This window comes from Leptosomus discolor, chromosome Z (assembly GCF_034619465.1).
Source record: "Leptosomus discolor isolate bLepDis1 chromosome Z, bLepDis1.hap2, whole genome shotgun sequence".
Taxonomy (NCBI): Eukaryota; Metazoa; Chordata; class Aves; order Leptosomiformes; family Leptosomidae; genus Leptosomus; species Leptosomus discolor.
Genome location: NC_141419.1, coordinates 4,834,491 through 4,856,842, shown reverse-complemented (window position 1 = coordinate 4,856,842; position 22,352 = coordinate 4,834,491). Strand labels below are relative to the sequence as shown.

At 43.0% G+C, this 22,352-nt stretch overlaps 2 protein-coding genes across 3 annotated transcripts; both read right to left on the bottom strand.

Annotated features, from left to right (window-relative positions):
- Positions 1 to 6,050: 6,050 nt before the first annotated feature.
- IL22RA1 (interleukin 22 receptor subunit alpha 1) lies at positions 6,051 to 13,355 on the bottom strand. The gene is made up of 7 exons (XM_009953253.2): positions 13,313 to 13,355; positions 10,948 to 11,080; positions 10,072 to 10,253; positions 8,654 to 8,838; positions 8,049 to 8,184; positions 7,680 to 7,801; positions 6,051 to 7,067 (listed from the first exon to the last, which is right to left on the bottom strand). Exons 1-7 carry the CDS (start codon positions 13,353 to 13,355, stop codon positions 6,051 to 6,053), a joined length of 1,818 nt encoding a protein of 605 aa, XP_009951555.2.
- Positions 13,356 to 17,727: 4,372 nt separating this feature from the next.
- On the bottom strand, positions 17,728 to 22,028 carry IFNLR1 (interferon lambda receptor 1). Of its 2 annotated transcripts, none has more exons than XM_086480213.1 (7): positions 21,941 to 22,028; positions 21,126 to 21,249; positions 20,689 to 20,870; positions 20,134 to 20,276; positions 19,457 to 19,613; positions 18,840 to 18,967; positions 17,728 to 18,642 (listed from the first exon to the last, which is right to left on the bottom strand). In XM_086480213.1, the coding sequence occupies exons 1-7, from the start codon at positions 22,026 to 22,028 to the stop codon at positions 17,728 to 17,730; spliced, it is 1,737 nt and encodes a 578-aa protein (XP_086336339.1). The 2 variants fall into 2 exon arrangements, with proteins under 2 accessions (XP_086336339.1, XP_009951551.2); XM_009953249.2 differs by having other exon boundaries at positions 18,840 to 18,964; positions 21,941 to 21,998.
- Positions 22,029 to 22,352: the final 324 nt, after the last annotated feature.

Sequence of the window (22,352 nt, the reverse complement as noted above, 5' to 3'; positions counted from 1 at the left end):
TCTATGAGCTCAGGTTACTTTATAAAAACAGCTTTGGAAACGTAATTATTACTGAATAATGTTTGTTCAAACATACTTGTGAATCTTTCCCTAGCTCATGTTCCATTATTGAAATTTTCCCTTGGCAAATTTTGCACCTGGATTTTAGTTTTACTGCTTTCTAATCCTAAAATGATAAAAAAATGCGAAACACTCAGCTGTTACTAGTAGTACAATTTTCTGTTAATGTGGACAAATTTCTTAAAAAACAGTTGATGGAAAAGCACAGTTGTATGGAAAAGCAGATTTGTGCTAAATGCAAAATGTCCCCAAATGCAAATGAAAATACAGAATTATCACAGTAATATTTCCTTAGGAGATGTAACTTTAGAAGAAAGAAATAAATGTTGGCAATATAAGAAAGAGAAAATAAAACAGGCTTTTATGGAAAAAATATCTTTGTAATTTCATAGAATACTATTTCAGCTGCAGAATGACTACTGGGCATCAGATCTTTGTTTCCATTTTCACGGATAGTTACTGATCCATAATTTTTGCTATACAATGTTTTTTATTTTTCCATGAAAAATTTTCAGTGCTTTATAATCTAGTGTTTATTGTAAAGATACAGAGTTCTGATCTGCTAAAACCTACACTTTTCAATCCAAATGTGTATTTTTTTCTAATCAGACCAGTAAAGCAGAATAGATTCTTGTGAGAAAACATGAAGTAAACCAGTATTTTCATAAGAACAACACTGGAAAAACAGTAATGACACTTTAAAGCAGATACAATCATGAAGCACAGTCTCTTTGAAGTGCAATTCAAGTAAAGCGATCATACAAAATAACTGATGCTGCTATGAAGATCTTACAAAATCTTGCTATAAACAGTAGTTTATTTACAGATAAACCAAACTCACCCTGTGAAGACTACAGTGAGAGTGCCTGTCCTCATGAAAGAGAAGGGACAAAGAAGTGTTTCCTTCTCCCTGTTGATGACACTAAGAATGACTCTCCCCAAAAGAATGTTCCCCATGTTTGAGTGCCCATCCTGGAGTCTTAAATATAGCATCCTACCATGCCATCGCAATGACAATGGGGAGACCCATGCAGGGGTTACGCAGTTGGAGCCGTTTGCTGCAATGGCAACTAATCACAAACTCTTTCAGATAGGGCAAATCATTGCCTTTGCCAAATGATATAGGGAAAGACAGGTGCCTCCAAAATTCAGGCATCAGAGTATTGGATTATCCTCTGCTCATTTAGGACCGAAGCTCACAAAGCATCTAAAATGAATTATGAATATTTTAATCTCCTCCAGGAATTTCCCTTGGGTTAACGTTGCCATTGTGGCATAATAGAGTGAAATCATTTGCTTTGACATCTCTTTAGTGAATGCCAGCTCCAGTCAAATTATGTCAGTGTATAATTAGATCAGGAGCTGAGAGCAGCTCTTATGTTTTAGTTGGCTGCGACTGTTATACTTCCCTTATTCCAGGCAAATGAAGGCTTGCTGCCACAACAGCGGGTGAGCTTACATATCCAGCTGCCCATGGTGGTATCTAAGAGTCTGGGGCAGAGTAAAAGAACAGAGGCTGCTGTCTTTCTAATTATTCGAGATAGGCTTGCAGCTTCAGTGTTCAGGGTAAACCCTTCTCAGCAATGTGAGAAGTGGGTGGTGGTTTTTTGTGGTCTCAGAAGGAGAAATGAAGGTTGGAAAGTATCGAAGCTCTGAGGCTGCCATACCAGTTTGTAAGCCAGATGTTTTCCAGCTGAATTTTATTAGTTGAGGTGTCAGCACATCGGTACTGGGCTTCTCACAGCCGCTAGCAGTCTATAAAGAGGATGTGTAAGAACATAAAATTGCCATACTGGATGAAGCTGAAGGTATCAGTAGAATCTGTTTCTAAGAACCTTTGGTTACTTCGTCATCCAAATAAAACAAAGCTGAACTCCAGCAGGGTCAGCACTAGAACTACAAGGGCTTCTGTCTGTGAAGTTTATTTAGTGGCTGTGTTTCAGACATTCCTAAAAAAGCAATGAGCAGGTACTACTGGGCAGGCGTGACTGAATACTTTTTGGTATAAACTGAGCTGTCAAAGTGAAGGAACATTTCTCTTTCATTGCTTTTGAACCATTGCGTGACCACTTGAATGCTTTCCTGAATTTTGTATTATGAGAAGTAATGAGTAATTATCATCTGTTGTGCTTAATATGAATAAATTCATTAATCTTTGTCATTTCAACCCTCTGTTGTATGTTTTAATGAGAAGAGCCTTATGCTTTCCTCATGGATGCTATTTCAAACCTTTGGCCAATTTTGTCACCTTTTTCTTACAAAGTCTCTTATAGTCATGTCTCACAGCTCTCATTATCTCACCCTGAGAAGAGAGAAGATATACATGGACATTTGAAATCCTCTAAACCAGCAAGTGTAAGGCTCCTGGTTAGCACTATGATCCAGCTGCTGCGAAGTTCTTTCATGTAGTTCTGCTGCATCGTACCTCCCCATCACTAACAGCAATACTGTTAAGCCAATGTGATGCCAGAGCTAAGATATAAAGTCTGTTTTATCAGGGTCCCTAATACTTTCAGAGCTGCCCCTCAACTCTGCTTCATTCCAGAATTTGGAGCTTTTAATTTGTTCCTTGAGAAGGATTTTCCTGAAAGGGCTTGTTAAAAAAATGATCGGCGATTTTTTTATACTCTTCAAACAGGGCACCTTTCTTTGCCAAAACAAATAATAAGCAAATACCAAGGGAGAACGTGAGCCTCAGTCTGCAGCAATATGTTCCCCTCTGTGCCAGGATCCCTGGTGAGCTACGAGCAGGGCTGCTGGTGTGGGGAGTGGCTAAGTGACAGCTCCCAGATTTAGCTGAGAAGACAAAGAGTACTGCTTCACTATAGGGTTACAGCTGCCACCTGCTATGCTGACATCCTTGTGACAACTGGAACTGCGGTGCTCACCTGTCATCGTCGTGACATCTGCCTAGGAATAAGCACGGTCTTCTTGGCAAGGCACTTCTAGTTTTTATTCTCTAGAGCTATCAAAACTGTTATCTGGAAAAGTCAGGCTAAATGAGGAACAGGCAGTTGTTAGATACAGATGGCTTGCATGGGAAGACCTTTGAAACAACGTTGAAATCCCGCTGTTTATCTAAAAATGTCCTTAACACGGAATGAGGATGAAATAATTAGATCGTACTGTAGCTGTTTGCTGTGAAGCGTTTGGAAACAAACAAGGCTATCAATTTGATTATGAAAAGCAGCCAAGCGGAAGGCAATAAGGTCAGCACATGTTGAGGGGGGATGGACGAGCGCTTTCTTTGCACAACTACAATAAAGCTCAGTAGCGTCAACATCTGTTTCCAGGTTTTTCCAAAGAGAAATCGTTTTAGAAGGGATGATCTTCCTGTCAAATTTAAGCAGTGACTCATGAGGCAAGAATCGATCTCCTCCTGCTTAGTATATCAAGGCCTAAAGGATAAATAGTGACCTAGCCATGATCAGAGCAGGAAGCTGAGAACATTGCTGTCCATCACCTCCTTAAGACATGGCTTACAGAGTCGCTCTCTTGACTGTGTTCCGTGTTCGTTGCAGTTGCTGCTGTGGGGGTAGAACAGACAAGGCTGGGATGGGGCAATAGCTGGGGCGTAAGCCTTTACCATCATTCCTGCCATAGGCAGCCTTTGAGTGTAGTCAGAGGTAATGTGGTTTTTAAGGTATTTAAGTCTCCCGAAGAGGCTGACATCCCAGCTGTGGGACACTTTGCATCTTTAGGTACCTACATACATTCTAAAAATCTGGTCCTAGGCTTTCTGCATCTCAGTTCCCATCTCTCCTGGGGCACCAAGCCTGATACATTTATTAAGGGCTGGACATGATCAGACCCTGTGGCAGGGTGTCTGCAGAGGGATTTGTAAAGGCTTTTAAATAGGAAACAATGTATTTTTTAGCAGCATCTTCAAATGCTCTCCTAAGGCCCCCTTCCCTTCCACACCACACTGCCCATACTGACCCTGTGCTGAGGGTTATGTTTCACAACATCAGCCAAAACGTTGACAATGTGGCATTTGATTATTCCCCAAGTAGCATCCCTGGGAATGCTGTTGACACAAGATATGCAGCCCACAGGCGACTCTGAATAAGGTAATTGGCATCACTGGCTTGAAATGGAGCCTCTCCAGGGGGGAGTTAGTGGGGCAGAATGTTACCCCTGGGGTTTCGCGGTCCTTGGAAACAGCACAGCTGGGCTGCTGCAACTCCTGTAACCACAGCGTTTCTGTGTGTGTCGGTTTTGATGGTACAGTTTGGATACAGAGGACATGAAACAGCTCAAACGACATTCCACAAAACCTTTGATACTGAATGGTATGAAGTAAAGCTAGCACCTTCCGGGTTGCTGCCCAGACCATGCATATACTCACACGTTTCATACCTGTGCCTTGAAACCTCCTCACCACATCTGGTATTTCGACCTTTTGGCCTCGTATGACGTGGCCATAGTGCTTTGTTTGTTATTGATGCTGGAGTTAGGAGCTGAACCTTTGCCTGTAAAGTTTCTAAGACTGTTCCTTTAATCCTGGGTTGAATCATCAAACCCCTTTACTTCATAAGGCTATTGTTTATTTGCAAAATCACACCAAAGCAAGTGGAATTTAGCCTTTAGCCTCAGCTTCCCTGGCCTGAGAAAACACCAAAGTGTGCTCATGGTGAGAACAGCTGAATTTTGCTTCTGGTCAGCCTTTCTCTGGCAGTGATCTTCAGGTGAGTACTTCCCCATACCATTCAAAGCGTTGGTTATTCCTGTAAATGGTTTCAGTTGTCCTCTAAAACTGATATCATCAGACACTCACACTTTTTCACCACACCAGTGGAAATGAACAGGCTGAACTATGCTTTCCTCTTAATGAAAAATAATCGCCTCCTCTATGCCCTGAATAAATACCTTAGCTTGCTTTTGGTAAAGGTGCAGTGCTAAAAGAATTTGGCTTTGAGTTTACATTTGTTTTGGTTCCTTCCAGCCCTGGGTATGTGTGTGCTGGTAACAGGAGGTAAGGAGGGCTCTGCAATCGTAGATTCCTCTCTGTCATGCAAATGGAGCATGTTCCTCATAGACAGTGGCAGTGAAGGGTGGGAGGAAGCAGCTCAAGACCTCCCTAGTCTCCTTCGCAGATTACTGAGTGCATGAATTGAGATTAGTGTAAATTGAGATTGAGGGGCTGAACTGAGATTAGTGTAAATCCTCACATTCCTGCCTACGTGGAATGTGATCCTAGCTGCTTCATCCCTGGGGACTTCAAGGGAAGAAGGGAATGTGTGACTAGTTCAGAGAAAGAAATGAGCAGCAGCAGAGAAATATGTCAGAACTGGGCCAAGACTGCATTAATCTGTTGAAGAGATGAAAAAGGCTTTATCTTTCTACAAGCATTAAAAGCACAGCAGGATAGGGGACATGTAGTGTCACAGAACTGCTGTATCAGGAGCTATTACCACAGTTTCAATGACTGCTTTAAAGGCAAAGTCCATTTCGTGGAAGCAGCCTATTGTTTTACATGAATCATCAAGGGTAGAATACCAATGTATATTTAATTCTTTTACTGTACCATGATACATGTAATTCTTTTAGGTTTGCACACCTCTGTCTGCACCTGAATTTCTTCAAAGGGTGGATATATCTTGGACCTGGATCTTTGGTGTTGGTAAACAGCAAATACAGTTTCTGTTGTGAATTTTGCTAAATTTTCAGTGAACTGAATCTGGAATTTGAACTTGAATCTTAACTCAGCCTTTAAAGTAGTCCAATTCAAAATAAATTTGAAGAATATGCAAGAAATAAAGACCTAGTATTTAAGTGCAAAGGCACAGTATTGCAGCATACCAAGAAGTAATTGTATCAGTAGAAGTGCGCATCTTCCTGACAGAACAATAGTGGAGACAGTCTGACAACTCTGTGCCACGTTACTACATCCAAGATTAGCTATGTTTATTTGCATTGCACTGTTTGCAGGGTAGGCTACTGTTTCATGCAAGCATACATAATCTGGATTTTAATATCATTAGGTCATCCTAATAAAATTCTGTGTTTTCATCTTGATCCCACAGTACTTTTAAGTTCAAATCTTTGAACAGCATAGTGAGAGGAGTGCCACTGTCCTGGTCTGAGATAGTGTCTTGGGACACAATGTTATTCAGTTTCGTGCAGCTTAGCTCCTTTGTTGCTGTTAACTTTTCTGTTTCTCGAGTCTCTGGGAACTGCAGTTTATTTGCAGAATGTGAGAATGAATCTGGCAACATCCACCGCTCTGTGTTGTTCTCTCCAGGGAAGTTGTTACCAGTACCGGCTGAGAAAAGGAGGGTTGCTGACAGAGGAGACAGCGGTTCATCCTCTGAAACATAGTCTGTGTCAGCTTTCACTGAAAACAGTAACAGTGGCAGTTCTGCCGTCTGTCGTCTGTAGCATCCTCCTTGTGCCAGCAAAGACAGTGACAGCTGGGATACATCCATCCCGTCAGTCTGCAACAGCAGTTGCTCTGTTTGCCCAGGGCTCCCCTGTAAGAGAACTGACTCTCTTGTGTCACTGCTGTTCCACAGTGCCAAGTTTGGCCTCTGTTCTTTGTAATTCCAGTGGCTGCAGCTCTTGCCCAGCATCTGGGTTACGAGCTTGCCACCAACAAAACTATCTGGAGAAACTTCCTTTAGCATTTGGTTTGGCTGCAGATTTTTCTTGTCAACATGGTCGGTGCCTTTGACACACACCCCGTAGGTTAGGGGCAGAATTTTGCCAGGCGCGGCAGCAGGAATGCTGTGCTCAGCTATTTGAGGAGCGTAACAAGTCGGAGCTGCGCTTGCCAAGCAGGGTGGCTGAGTGGGCAGCCGGCAAGTCAGTACATCCGTCTGTTGCTGATAGGCAGTTTCTGGCGGGCGGAAAGCCCATGGTGGCTCCAGTGCTCTGTCCAAATGTTGGCTCACCTGTGGCAACTGCACTTCAGGGATGAGAAGTGAAGGTTTGGATAAACTAATGGGCTTTATAATATGCTCCACTGTCAGTGTAAGAGGCTGGAATGATGAAATCCCTCTGAAGTCCTGTTGAAATAGATAGACAAACATCAGTTATTGACAAGAAGCTGTCACTTTGAAGGTTTGCTTTAGATTCTTTAAAGTTTTCTTCAGAGAAATATCAGTAAAAGCCGCTAACTACCTCCAGGGATATGCTCTGTTGACAAAAGAACTCTGCTTTTTTTCCTAGGGAATGACACTTCAGAGGAATACAGCCATCTGTCATTATGCATCAGGGCAACTGTGCAATCCTAAAACACGAGCAATGTGAATCCCAAAAACCCTGCTTTAATTTTTGCAAAACTTGGCCTAAGCCCTGGGATGTGGAAGTAGATTGCCCTTAAGCTCATGTAGCGTACAGAACCGATGCTTGCTATGGGAGAGGACCGAGAGGTAAGAAGGCCCAGAGTTTCAGGAGGAACAAGTGATTTAGGTTGCCTAACGTGATACCTCCTCTAAAGGGACTCAATTTGGGGGAAGTTCTGAGCACCCATCTTTAAGCTACCAGTAGTCTGAAGTGATTGCCTTAGACAATGCTCGTCTGCTCGTTCATCCTCCTCAATTTGTAATGCTATTTCAGTGCCTGAACGTAGTCCCGAGTGTTTTAAGGATTTGCTGCAATGGTTTGAGAACACTTACCAAAGACATAGGCTGTGCACTGTGTTGCTTGACGTATTTGTAGATCACATAACTGATTGCAGCAAACACCAGTCCAGCACAGAACGCAAGTGTCACGAAACAGTAGAGAAGCCACGTGTTGTCTGGTTAGTGGGGAAGAGAACAAGGGAAAATGTAGCCTCGGAGAGCTGGGTTAGGAGAACTGCGTGAGATTAGCTAAATGATGTTACAGCTTTTGTCTCACAGGACTAGATTTTTAAATTAGGAAAGTCAGTGTTGCTTCAATATCTTTAGCAAGGCTGTGTTACTTTATACCAGCTGAAAATCGGACTCTTTTGTGTATCCCATATCCCAGCTGGACTTTTAAATTAGCAGAGTTAACAGCCTCACCTGCTAGTGTTTTAACCCAAAATACTTGAGATTTGCTGCTTCTCTGGAGGAGAGAGAGATACACTGTTACGTTATATTCAGTGTCTGGGTCCAAGTTGGAAACTTCAAATTCTTTGTTGTGTTCATTCTTTGTCCACTGTTTAAAATAAAGGCAAATTCTGTATTTTAGAAAGATTAAATGCATACATTTTCTTCAAATCATATTGCAAAATTCAGCATAAAACATTTACTAATAAGGTTATAGGACTATAATAATTCTGTATATATGGAATTCTCAATATAGAATTTGCTTTCTGCTGTTACTGTGTTTTATTTTTGCATTTCAGTTCCTTAAGACTTGAACTAATAAGTCATTCTCTTTTTAGTCACCAGCAGTTTTACTTTTTGCCACTTACACAGTATGCTTGGAAACCCCAGTTTCTTTTCCAGAATTGCAGAGGAATGCTTAAAGTTCCTTTTGTCTACTGACAGTCAAAGACTCTGAGACTTTCTCTTGTACCTCAGAAATCTCATCCATCACGTAGAAGCTCTAAGGTCCTTCTCCGTCCTACATGCAATGTGATCTACAAAAGCCAGTGGGCTAGTGGCCTGAGGTTGTGCTTTACCTTTTGGTGTGTCCTTTGGTTGAATATTGTTAAGTGATAATCAACAGGACCAAATTTGCTGTAAATGTCCTCTACTGTTAGCTGGTGGTCATCCTTATCTCTCAGTGGAGTATAGGGGGGCTGTATAAGGAATTTTATGGACCGTACATAAGTAATGTACTCCACCTGTGGTGCTCCAATAGTGGCTAGAAAAGACAGAATAGGCAGCGTCAGCTGTTAAGGTTAAAGCTGATACATTATCAGATCATCTTATAGGCATCTTATACACACACCCCAGACTCACTGTAAATTATTATTTCTGTTTATATAGAAAAAGGTATCTGAGCTGTATTTCACAGAGCATAGGAAAAATCAGGCAACTGGAGATACTGTCTTCCCTGGGAGTTCTGCCACCTTTAGCCAGTGTTTGTCCCTAGAAATTCTCACCCCAAGCTTTTCCTTAGGACCATGTTCTCACTGCTTCCGTATTGCTTCCCTGGCCTGCACAGGGACATCCTTCATGTGTGTGTGATGAGTGTGAAATCCCATCACAGGGCATCAGTTAATTGCTGTCTAAATTCCTATTCCCATCCTACATCAGATTTTGTCTTTAGACTGGTTCAGCTCTTTTGTATCTATCTACACTCGTCTTCAGCGAAAGGCATATGCTACACCCAACATTTAAACAGAGTTTAACCCACTCAATAACAGCGTATTTAAAAGCAGCATTCATTATTCCTCCAAGGCCATGTGGCTTGAAAACATCAAACTGAACAGAATGGCTCTGGGGGATAGGATCACCTCACCATGGGTGCTAATGCCTATGCTGCAATGGAAAGTGAATGTTTAATGATCAAAGCAACCTGTGGCTCTTTCATAGCTTATTTTGTGCAAAGGTCTGAAGACTCTTCATAATCATTGATGGCTAATGCCACCTTGAATTATTCTTGACAAGTATGCAGTGGGAAAATTGTTGTCACAGAGGCTGTGAGGCTCCCAAAGGCTGTGTTGTATGTCTGCAGTAGAGCTCATTTAGGGGTTGGGAATGTTAAGTATCCATTGGTCTGGCTGCTTATCCTGATTTTCAGGAGTTCACATTTCATAGCTTCTGTGACTGTATTACTGGCTGTCCTCAGGTTGCCCATCATGTCTCTTACTACTTTCCTTCAGCCTTAATAGCAGTTCTTCCTTCAAGGACATCTGGCTTTTCCTTTTCTCCTCTAATCCCACTTTGGTGTCAGGCCTTGGGGAAGGCCCTGCCCATTTGCTCATTTGCCTCCTTGCCCCAAAACAAGCCTTCTTCAGGCCTTCACTCCCTTCCTGTAAAGCACAGAGTCTTGCAATACTGAAATTAGAGGAAACGCTGTCCTAAACATCAGCGAGACTTGGAATGAATCCCTAGCAATCAGGATCCAATAGATTGCAGCAGTGGTACGTACTTTCTTTTCTGGGTTCAAATCTTTCTGAGCGCACCCAGTCGGAGGAGCAGTAGTTCTGGCCGGTGGCCCTCACCCTGGCGTAGTAATGCTCTGTGAAGTTTTCTGTTTCACGAGTGAGGTTGCAGAAAGGCTGTGTGATACTCTGGCACTCATGCTTGTTAAGCCAGGATTTTTCTCCATACCTTAGGACAAAAAAACCTTTTAGTTTGCCTGGTAGGAGAGATGCAAAACAATCCTTCTCCAGAATGATCCGAACAAGCTGTTTTGCCAACTCAGTAGTTTTTAAATTCATTATTGCAATTAGCAAGTGGCAGGGAATGGAATGACAGAGAAACTTCCCCTGGACCACAGCCCCTAATCCATTGCTGTTGATGCCTTCTGCATCCTTGAGGAATTGCAGCTTATTCAAGGCACACACAGGAGTGTCCTGTGAGTCAGTGACTCGGGGGTTCTTTGCCCAGCTCTGGCACGGAATGATCACATGCAAGTTTGCTGCAGTTTGCAGACTTACCCAAAAGCAACAAAGCTATTGTGTAGCTAGTGACTGAACCAGAGCAAGAGAATTGCTATTACCTCTATTTACAGGTGAGGAAAAGACAGAATAGAGAGAAGGAAGTTGCTGAAGGCAAAGAGTAGCTCAGTAATGGAGTAAAGCTGGCAACCCAAGATGCAAAAGCATTTGCTTAACTGAACACCATCTACCAGTTCAAGTAATTCTGTTCTTTGTTGGATTCTTGTCTAAGCAGAACCGTTTCCATAACAGTAGAAAGAGCAGCAGAAACAGCCAAATCTACTTTTTCTTCCTTGGCCTTTCTTTCTCTGAGAACAGTGGCCCTAAGAACAACAGAACTCCAAAAATAAGCAAACTTCACATACTGTTTGTATTGGACATCAAATACAGTGCCAGGGGGAATATCTGCTTCAGTTTCCCATATCAGGATGTTCTCAAAGTTTGTAGAGGAAAATGCTGCACGTTTCAGACATGATGCCCTCTCTGTAGTCACAATGCCTAGGGGAGCAAAGAAACTAGTATTAAAATGCATATTCTGGCATCTCAGCCCTCAGGTGAATATAGGTCCAATGCTGCTCAGCCTTTCAGTGAACAGAAATATCAGGCATGCCACTTCCAGTTTGCTGGAGATGGGCTGCAAAGCAGAAGCTTGAACAGAACAGGAGTCCAAACTGTGCACACATCACTGTATACGCCCGGCAGATTGTTAACTCATCCCAAAGAAATGTAAGTCAGGAATTTTTACAGAAAGGCCTTGAAAACTCAGGAGTCAGAAAGAGAATCCTTGAGTTCCTTATCAGTTTTTGGTTTGGTTTGGTTTGGGTTTTTTAAAGCATTTAAATGGCTGGAAAACTAAGAACAACCACCTGTTTTCAAGGCTAGATTCATGCCTATGAATGTCTCTGCTTTCTGCCCATACTCAGGGAAGTAATATACCGAGATCAGTTTGACATCACTGAAGATGGGCCTGCCATTAACCTCTCGTGCTCCATGTTTTATTGGATGGAGTCAGCCTCTACAGAGTGACATGCAAAGACCTGATGCCTGGACTCTGATCTGGGTGTGCCAGGGTGAAGGCAAACAACTCACTCAGCTCCCTGCGTTCTGAACCCTGTGCCTCTTCCCCACGGAGGATGGGGTCTGGCTTTGGTAACTAGAAATGTCACTTGCCCCTGACAAACGTGCCCCTGGTCTGAGCTGCCTCTGTAGAGCCGCCTGTGGCAAACTGGCTCTGAGCAGGTGCTGCAGAAGAGTGTCCTAGACACTCTTGGCTCTTTCCTGTCATGAGAACAGACAGCACAAAATTTTCTCAAGGCTGAGTCACAAGACATTCTAGCTTGCAGAGTGACCTTCAGAATTTATAAGCTCTGTAATTTCAAATTATAGACACATCCTCAAAGATAGATAATTTATACATTACTCAATTCTTGGTTTGCAGTACTGATAAACACTTTGAACATGCATGGGCTTCAGCCTGCACTTGCTGAAAACGAACAGTCCCATTGTGGTGCTGGTAAATGGACACTCAGATCAATTAATCCCCTCCATGAAAAAATGGTGTGATAAGCAAGTAAAAATAGCACCATTTTACAGATGGGAAAACTGAGGACCATAATGGGGCGACTTGGACAAGATTACATTGAGCAGTTGTGATAGAGCAGGGACTAAACCACACCAGTTCCCGGATCCTCGCTCCAAGCTTTCCCTCCAGCTGCCTCCATGGAGGAGAACTGAGTGTCAGCCGTTGGAAGTAGCTTACTGTAGAGGAGGAGAATTGGGCAGAAAGGCATAGATCCAGCTCTGAGTTTTGTTCTGTATGGCATTTGGGCAGGGAAGCCACACAGAAATGGATTGCAGTCTAGTCCAGATTTTGTCCTGACCTCATCTGCAGTTCAGCGCTTGCCTCTGCTCATGCAAGGCTCAGCACAGTCTCCCTGTCGAGGCAGAGGTGCAGCAGTTGGTACAAAGTGGGTGGGTTTCCCTGTCTGAGCACCATGAAAACTGAGTCACCAATACCCCGATCACATCAGAAGTAGGAAATCTCCATCTTCCCACATTTAGCCGTACTAAAACACAGATATGCAAAGCAGCGTAACACAAGCACAGTCAAGTGCGGGCAGGGAGAAACCAGGATGTTTCACAGTGTGAAAGTCCCTCTGTTTTCAAAGTTTCTGAAGGCGCCTTCCTCACCATATGAGATCACAGACACAGGAGCAGGTGAATGATAAGATTGTTCGCTGAAAAGCTGGCATTTGGAAATACAGCAAGTTTATTCTTGATTCACCCAGGAGTGAGTTTGCTACATCTGGAGTAGAACAAAACGGCTTTTAGGGATACATTATTTGTTTGTACCCCTTTTACAGTCAGGGCTGTTCCTGTATTCATTTGCGTCTCTGCTTAAGACACAGGGGGACTGAATCAAAGCCCCCTGAAGTCAATGAATATCCTTTACTCGTGTAGGACTCGGGTTGTAAGATATCAGTGGCAAATGCTTTGAAGCGAAAGAATCTTTTCTTCTCCCTACTAATCCTCAAAGCACTGAGCACACCAACCGCACTTTGAAAATATTAAAAGGAGAGAGCAACACAGGAGAAAGCTTTTGAACAACCTCAGACAACAGTTCATTCTCTAGGTCTTATTTCAGTAAACATGATTGAACTACCTCCCATACTACAGGATCAAACAGAAACAACTACGATCAGTGACAGGAAAGGAGAATTCAGGACTTACCGGTCACTGAAAATACAGCCAAGACGAGCAGAAATTGCTTCATGAATAACTATGCAAGCCAGGCTGGGAGAGCAGGCAGTTGATCCTGTGTGCAGGTGAATCACCTTTTACAAGAGCTAAATTCCTGCTTGTGAGGCCAGGTTGGATTTGTTTCTCAGTAACAGGCTGCAGAGCTACTATCCTGCCTGCATTTGGATCTGAGATCACCAACTGAAGATCTGTGCGCATGTGTAAGAGAGAATGTAAGAGTGACAACAGGAGCACCTCTCCCTTTCTGAGTATGCACACCTAACTGTACAAAGGTGCACAAGCCAGAGGCTTAGAGAATCCCCAGCGTTTGAAAGAGAGCCAAATACCGTTTTGCTGATAAAGACCTTCCTGCCTGAAAGACCTCACTGAGGTTTCTCAGTTTTGGGGCTTGCTTTTCTGGTCCGGTAACTTTGACTTGTTAAAACTCTAGAAGTTAAAACTTAGTGCTGTGCACCTGGTTGGTTTTATAACTTCTGCAAGCAAGACACCTATTTCCTTAAGAAATGCCGTCAAATCCTTTCTTAAAATGAAAGTCAGGCAGAACACTAGTTTTGAAGCTCTGATATCGCTCAGACTGGCCTTGGCTAGTAGCCAAATGAATAGCATGTAGCCCTGCTGCACACTGCAGAGCACGAGCTCCTTAAGTCTGCCATGATTCTGCACTACCAGGTGGCTGCAAAGGGTCTCTCATTTGACGTAGAAAGGAGGTAGCAAAGCCTTTCCGTAGGAGAAGCATGTGCTGTCCCATGGCTTTTGTCAGAGGCTGCCGTAGACCTACAGTTTGGTTTTGTGGCTGCTTACAATACAGGGATCTGTTCTGAGTATCATGAATACCATATGGTAAGAACTGGGAGTTTGGATGAAATCTAACCAAGAAAGAGCTAGAGTTCCATTTCCAAGCATTCTTAGTTTTTTAGGGTGTTGTTAAGTTACATTTTCAGGCTTTTCTTGGAAGGGGGAGAGACATTTCCATCTTTGGTCAAAAGCGAATACTAATTTTCTGACTCCAGGAGATGCAGATTTAGAACCACCAGATGTGTGTAACACCTGAAGAACTGGTACAGCTGCATGCTGCTTGTTTTGCCCAAGATGTCCTAAGCGGAGAAAGCTTTTGTAGTATACCTATTCCCTTGACACAAACTAGATAACCTCCCTGGCTTATTTCTCTGGCTTACTTTCTGCCATGGTCATAACTGTTCACAAAATGGGGAGGTCCTGTCCTTAGTCCTCAGTTTTCCCTAGGATTAACTGGACCACTGCACAAAGCTGAGGTTCCACCAAAGCAAAACCAACTGGACTGTCTTTCTGAGAACGGAGAATTGTTCAAATTGTGATCGCTTCAGCCCTAGAAAAGCTTTAACAGAAATATCTGCCCTAAACCACATAGGACAACCGTGCATTAGACAAATTCCTTATGAGCAGTGCTCTTATATTACCTAAAGTTTATTTAAAGCTCCTAAATGCTAGGGGTTTTTCTTATTATAAGTGAGTCCCATAAGTAACATCACATCTGCAGCCAGTTTAATCAAAATACAAACCATGTGTGCTCCTGAAGCTGAAAGCACGCTACTTTCACTGTTCTATCCTTGTGGCCAAACATGTGATAGAAATTACTACCCCTTCTGCTTACATCTGCATCTCGTGGATTTTTTGTTCCTGAAGTTGTTTCTATTCCCTGCCCTGCTTCAATATTGAGGGGGCTGTATGCTTCAAACCATGCCACTGATGCATAGCTGTCATTTTGTCTTTCTCATCTCTCTTGGACAACTGCAGAAGCCTCACAGGTTTATTAAACAAGACACACCTATCCACCAGTATGGCCTGGTGGATAATTAATTACAACTCTTTGTTAGGGTGTTTCCTGAATAGCTTGCTAAACTATTTCCATTTTTTTCCTTCCCTCACGTCACTGTCTCATGCTTCTGCTGTGTGATGACCCATGGTAGGGCAGAGGTAAGGGAAATTGTAGTGCACCCGAGACTTCAGTTTAGAGAATATAACTTAAAACTTTATTTCTGCCGTTATTTCTAGAGACATGTTACATTTTGACTAGCTCTGAATCTTTAGATACCTGAAGATCTCCAACTGGTTCCAAGTTTAAAATTAAACCCTTGGCTTTCAACTTCCAAGCAGTAAAGCCTGAGCCTATGTCAGAAGGTAGTTCCTAAGGACAAAAACAGACCGAGAGGTTCATAACACAGATTTTCCATCAAACTCTGCTTATAACTTGGCACAGCTGGGGAAAGAGGAGAAAAATCTTGTGTGCCAGTGATTTGTGAAGATAATAGATTGATGTCAAAAAGACCAAGGTGGTTATCTCCTCTGAGCTGCTGCAGGGCTCGGGCTGCAGAGCCCACTCTGTGCGGACTGTGTGAAGCCAAGTGACTGCTGATCCAGGGATGCAGGAGATTTGATTTCAGCTCTTGTGCTTATCCAGTAGATGAGCAATGTCCAGGTTTTTTGGTTGACCGGGTCATACCTCTTCCAATGAGAGGGGAGAGCTGCTTTCTCATTACAGCTCCAACTGTTAAGTAAGGTGTAAAATATGGGCTGACTGCTCTGGAAGATGGAGTGTGGTGCTCTGGCCATCCCTGACCCTTTTGGAGAGGAAAGCAAGTCTCAAGCCCTGGTGAAAGAAAACATGGAGGAGCAGGATGCTGCCTCCACCAGTAGAGCTCACTTGGCCTTCAGCCTTTTCCCCAGCTTCCATCTGAGAAAATCTGGACAAGACAAAGAACCGATCCCCGGCCCTGTTTGCAGAGCTGTGACATGTCCAAATAATTTTGTAGTGGTTACACAACTTCAGAGCTTCCTGTAACTCAAAGCCCAAGGGTTTTTCCTTGATTGCACAAGAAAATGGGTGGTGATTATGTTTGGATGATCTATATTTTTCTAAATGAACAGGAGGGATTAGAGTGCAGGATGTACCTAAGGACACTTTGCAGAGGAGAGGTAAGGAAAAAAAGGAAAATTCTAGTTGATGAATCTTTTCTCCCACCTCCCCTTTTTACCTTAATTCAGGACCTTAATTAGTACATCTTGCTTTCCTTCTTCAAAGTGGTTCCCAACCCCTCCTGTCACCCCCTTCCTCTTTCTAATATTGTTCTCCTGATTCTCTGAAGATGCCAGCTTTAATAGCCTCCATCAACACCCTTCCCTCGTCTGAGACGGCCGTCTCTGAATGCAGAGAATGGCTGTCATGTGTCCCCCTCTTTCTTTTAATGTTTTGCTTTTCTGCGTGTCCTTTTCCTGGAATAAAATGGGAGGGTATATTTCTGTGAGATGGGAAGAGCACAAATTAAAAATACACTGAAAAGGTCAGTATTGCCCAATGAAGCCTCATCTGTCCTGTGCCTTTTGCTGGTGGATTTCTGATTTGATTCTTTGCTCAGAGAGGTGGTCACAGTCCTGGTCTTTCAGTGACCCAGAGTGACCTGGCTGGGGAGTCTCATAGGATTCCACTCAACCCAAAGCATTAGGAAGCCCATGATGGGGTCCTGTTCTAAGATGTAATGTTTTTCAGGATGAGCTGCAGTCATCCTTTGTAGTTCTGGGAAACATGAAAAACATGCACACACAGAGTTATATATGAAAATATTATTGCCTCTACATAAAGCAGCTCTCAGACATTCTGCACAGCAGGGGGAATTTCAGCGTCAATAAGTATATTTGTATATAAAAAAAGAAATAAACGTGCTGCACATTTATCACTTTGACTTCACTCTGTTGAAACACAGAAGGTGACCTCTGCAGATTGAGGTGGAGATCTCTTCATCCCACAAAAAGCAAAGGTTGTTAAATGTCTCTCTAAGGTACTTCCAGTCAAGCCGGAGTGGAGTTTTGCAGTTACAGAGAAGCAAATGTAATGTTAGCAGTTCATCCTGGCTCAAAATCAACATGCGGGCACAACACTGTGTGTTTTCAGAACGCAGCTGATGGTTTCACACAGGTCCAGGTGGTGTTTTTGCTAAGAGTTTTTTTTTTGCCTTTCATAACATGTAAAAGTTACCTTGCTCTGAAGTCTCAAGTGAACACAAGGCACTGGGTGTTTGATACCTACATGAGGTGTCTCTGCATGCCTCACCTCTGCCTGGGTTTGAAGTGTGCCTCACAGCAGAGCCTCAACACCTTATCACAGCTGTACTTGTACTGAGGGATGGTAAGTGTACATTAGCTACTTAGCAGTCAAAATACACCTTTTGTGTCCCTAAAAGCTATATGCTTTGATAAGCCAGCCATCAGTAGAAAAAAAACGCTGCCTTGGTGAATAAATACAAAAAGCACCATTATCAGTTATTTGTCCTTGTTCTTGTTTAAGTATTCTTGCCTGGATAGCTGGAGCTCTCTGACATTGTTCAGGCTCCCGTCAGAACTGCTAGGTTACTCTAGCTCCTTCCCATGTAATGATGTGTGTGCTCACAGCCTTTGAATTTAAACTTTTGATCGTATTTTTCCTCCATATTTGAAGTTTCAAATGTGTCACTTAGCACCGTGGATGTGGGAGGTGTCCCTTCTGTAAAATTATCGCTGTCACAATCACTTGCAATACCTTCATCTTCTGCCACCTGTAATGTCTGAAAGGAAATGAGCAGCTCGGTGCTGGGCTCCTCACTGACCTGTGATATCTCACCGATCTGGACATGCAGATCAACTGTTGGTTTCTGGTAATAGTGGGTGAAATGATGAGCAGGTAGCAGGTAGTGCCCATCGGCTGGAAGTTTGGCACAAATCCCCTCCATTGGTGTTTGAAGAGGGATCATTTCCAGGCATTCGTCCCTGTCTGTATCATGCTGTCCCTGTTCCCTGGGACCTAGGAATCTCACATCAGTGAGGGATATTCTTCCCAAAGAGGAACTGAGAGAAAGGGATGCCTTCTCATTTTCTTGGGATCCTGAGGTGTCCACCTCATTCTTTCTCATTGGAAAGAAAGAGAAACCCAAGGGACTTAGGTCAAGCACAGATTCACTATCCACAGAGAGACCTCCAGATCCGGAGTCTGAGGTACACTCCCCCTGAGCTGTTCTGGATGCTTGACAGCTGAGATGGCTCTTTGGAAACTGAAGCATTTCAGTGTATGGGATGAAAGTACTGCTGTCTTCTTCCTCCTCATCCTCCTCCTCCAATGATGATGATGATGATAGGAAAGATGCCATCCATGGTAGGTTGTTTTTGGATAAAGCTTTGTTTGTCTTCCTTTGTGACATTGGCTTCTCTGTGCAGATAAGATAGTCCCTGAAGAATTCCTTTTCACTGAGCTCACAGTGAAAGGCCAGTCCAGCAGCTTTTAAATGAGATAAATCCTACCAGGGAGAAGAAACAAGACACACAGATCAGTAAGTTAGTGATGCTTTTTAAATAAAAGTTTGGATATAGGAAAGCTTACTTATAATGGGACCTATGAATGCAAAACTGAGAAGGTCTCCCACTCCTCCCCAGTTACCCTCTGAAAATCAGCAAGACTTTGAGTCAAGGGGGGACTCCAGCATTTGGGCCATACCAAAGCATGAGGCATTTTCTTTCGCTTAGCATCTTGTTTCAGCAAGCAGATGATGAAAGCACTTGTCAGAAAGACGGGAAGGACAAACACAGGGATCGTGGCAGAAAATGGGAACTTCCATTCCACTGCTAAAAAGAAAAAGACAAAAATAATCTCCTGCTGGTGATGTATTTTATAGTAATAACGGGCTCTTACACTCAGCTTTTCTTTGATAAATCTCAGAAAATGTTAGGCTCAAGATCTTTGTTTTACAAATGCAGAGAAAGGGTCACAGCCACAAAGGAATGTTGATACCAGCCAGTGCCTTACTTGGAGCAGGTAAAAAATGAGGCTTTATTCACATATTTTTCAGTATAAATTTGAATATTTCCAAAATTTCATGGTGAGCATTACTCAAGTACAGTATTTCAGGATATTCAGAAAACACTTCAGGGTTGGATTTTTGTGGTGAAAATGTTTCTAAAGAAAGCAGGAACTTATCACTAGAAAATCCAACCAGTCCTTTTAACAGGAAGCCCATTTTTTTTGGTGTTGAAAGGCTAATTTTGGTGGAAATCTTTGACTTGCCCTAATCCTATTTGATGTCTCACCACATCCTTTTCTCAACAGGGCCATACCTTTGTGGTTTAATAGCACACACACTGGTTGGGAGAATTTGCTGTGCTTGAAGTCAATGCTTTGGAAGGAGGATCTGGCACTTAAACAGTAGTTGCCTCTAAGTGCAGTGGTATCGATAGTCACTGTTTTCTTCCTGAAGATACCTTCGTATTGCTTCTGTTTAGAAACAAAAAGAACAGATGATTCTTTCATTATTTGGTTGGTGTTTCTCTACCGTTTTATCCCATGATTCTCTTCATTACATTGTGTGGCTCCAGTGGTTGGAAAGTGCATGGAGAAGCACTTCATGTCTTGCTTGCTGTTTTAGCAAGCATCTCTCCTAGGCCTTATGGGGTCTAGGGTGGGATTTTGAGCTGGTGCCGTGCTGTCTTCTGCCACGGCACGCTGTTAGCAGTACCTGAACTAGTTGTTTTAAACCTCAGATATTGCCCTATTATACTGACTACAGTGTAGCCTCCCCACCTCGTCTTCCTGACAAAATTAGGGAACCGCCAATAAAATAAGGATGCACACACACATCTACTTTTTTCCTCTGGCTTTGGTTTAACTCTGGTTGGCCATTTCATTTTCTCCAGGCCCTGGATCCAGTCCCTCCCTGCCCAGAAATTTGAAGCTATTTCAATTCAAGCTGGTCATCGTTCCTCCATTTCATCTAAGAAATGCCACTTCTACTGACCTTGTCTTCAGATCCGGCTTCCCAAAGGTTCAAGTCATACATCCAAGAGAAACTCTCCACACAGGTGGCCAAAGGGAAGGAGGCATTCACATGGATTAAGTTCTTCTTGACGTTCACGTTTAGCACTGGGGGAGCCAGTTCCACTGTAATTGAGAGACCAGACATAAGAATAATGCTTGCTCATGTCTTCGCTTCACAGAAGGAATGCTTTTCTGTGACTGATCTACAATTCTGTTATCTTGTGTTAGATATCGAAGGAAGGAGGAGGGCACCGAAATACCTCTTTTTTTATCTAACATATCCTCGCTGGTATGTGGAGAGCTTGAAGCCAGTTTGTTCACCTAGAGCATTGATGAACAAATTCTGACACTTGCTACAAAATTTATTTTCAAATGGTCGTGGCTCATTGTTGTTTGTGCTCACTCAAATCTCTGTCATTCATAAAGCTGCTGGTTACTGTTTCTCTTTCTGCGGTGTGTGGTCTACTCATTCGCTTATGCCAACACTGTTGTTGGGATGTCCTGTCATCCAGGCTGTAAGCTAACAGACACTCACCATCCAAATGGTATTCCTTGAACTGTGATTCTACCCATGGTGACTGGAATTGTCCAGAAACAGCTTTTACTCGAGCCCGGACTTTAACAAAGAAGTTTGGGAGCACACAGGTCAGATTGCAAGAGGTTCTGTGGATATTTTTGCAATGACGAACCTTTATCCATTTGTCCATGCGTTCCTGGCTAAAAGAAGAAAGAAACATACCATAATATTAAACATGCTGGTTTGTTATAATTTACAGAGCAAGAGAAGGAAGTGTTTTGGAAGATGGGTACCAAATCTTGCTCAGAGTCTGGAGCACTCTCCAGACAGATAAGGATTGGTTTTGGTGAAAGGATGCCACCAGGTCACTGGTCATAATGACACTGATGAATATACATGTGGGGAAGTTTGCCCTGCGCCATACTTTCAATCAGACACCCTTTGTAAGCGCTTACCTTTCATACCTCACAGTGTATGTCACATCTGGTGGAGAGCCTTCTCCTGGAGTCCATGTCAAAATCATGTCAAAATCCTTTGACAGTAGTGTAACATTTTGAGGAGGGGGAGGTCGACCATGACCTGATTGAAAGGGGAAATTACGTGAGTTATTTAATATATCTTTAGGGATGGGAAATACCACCTGGTTTTGACCAAGGTGGGTGCAAAATTTGGGGCAGAGCGGCTCAGTTCCTTTAAGACTGTGGAACTGGCTGTGGAAGCAGGTATATCTATGGCGCAATCGTGTTTTCTTCATCTCTTATAAAACATCTTCATCTCAACAGCTTTTAGAATTAGGACCTACATCTGTGTGAACCATCCTATTCTGTAATTTTGAGTGGCTTCCTCCATGGTCTTACTGGATTTCACTGTGGCCTGGGTTACAACCCCACAAGCTCCAACCTGACTCCTTTGTGCTCCCACCACTTAGCCCCTGGACGAGGCAGACACTGCTGGCTCCCACGGCTCATTCAATCCCAGTTCTTCAAAGGCAGATCCCACCATGAATGCAGTGAGATGCAGCACGCAGGCTTGTCACTTGTACTTTCCTGGCACCTGTTGTTGCTAGTGGATAAATATGTACATCACTAGCCTTCAAGACACATTCTATAGGCAGATTTTAAATTGCCATTTCTTTACAGCGCAATATTTCACTTTATGTGAATCATTCCCATTTAAACTGCTTAAAATTTACTTGTAGATGCCTTTCCTCCTACGAGCAAAGCCACATAGCACAGCAAAATGAAAAGTAACAAAGACAGCTGTACTGTACCTCCAGTCTGCTGCAGGAAGCACAGTGCCATCAGGACTCTGACTCTCCACGTGGACATGCCAAAGCAGAACTTTTCCTCTTGTAACATATTTCTTTTCTTGCTACCTTTTCATCATTTTCTTGTATTAAGTTGTATGAATTACGGAGGAACATGCAGTTAATGAACTGCACACACGCGCACAGCCTTGCTTCCTGGTACAGCCCAAATACAGCACTGCACGTTGAACTGGGAAAGGAGCGGATGTGAGAGTGCTTTTGATGAGAGAAAATGGTTGTAAAGATTGCCGTACTACGCCCTCCAGTGTAACATAACTGATCTCTGTCACAGGCCATGGGCAAAAGGAACAAGTAAAACAGTGAGCGAGCCTTATCTTGTGAGGCACCTCATTAAAAAATTGACCTTTGGAATTTA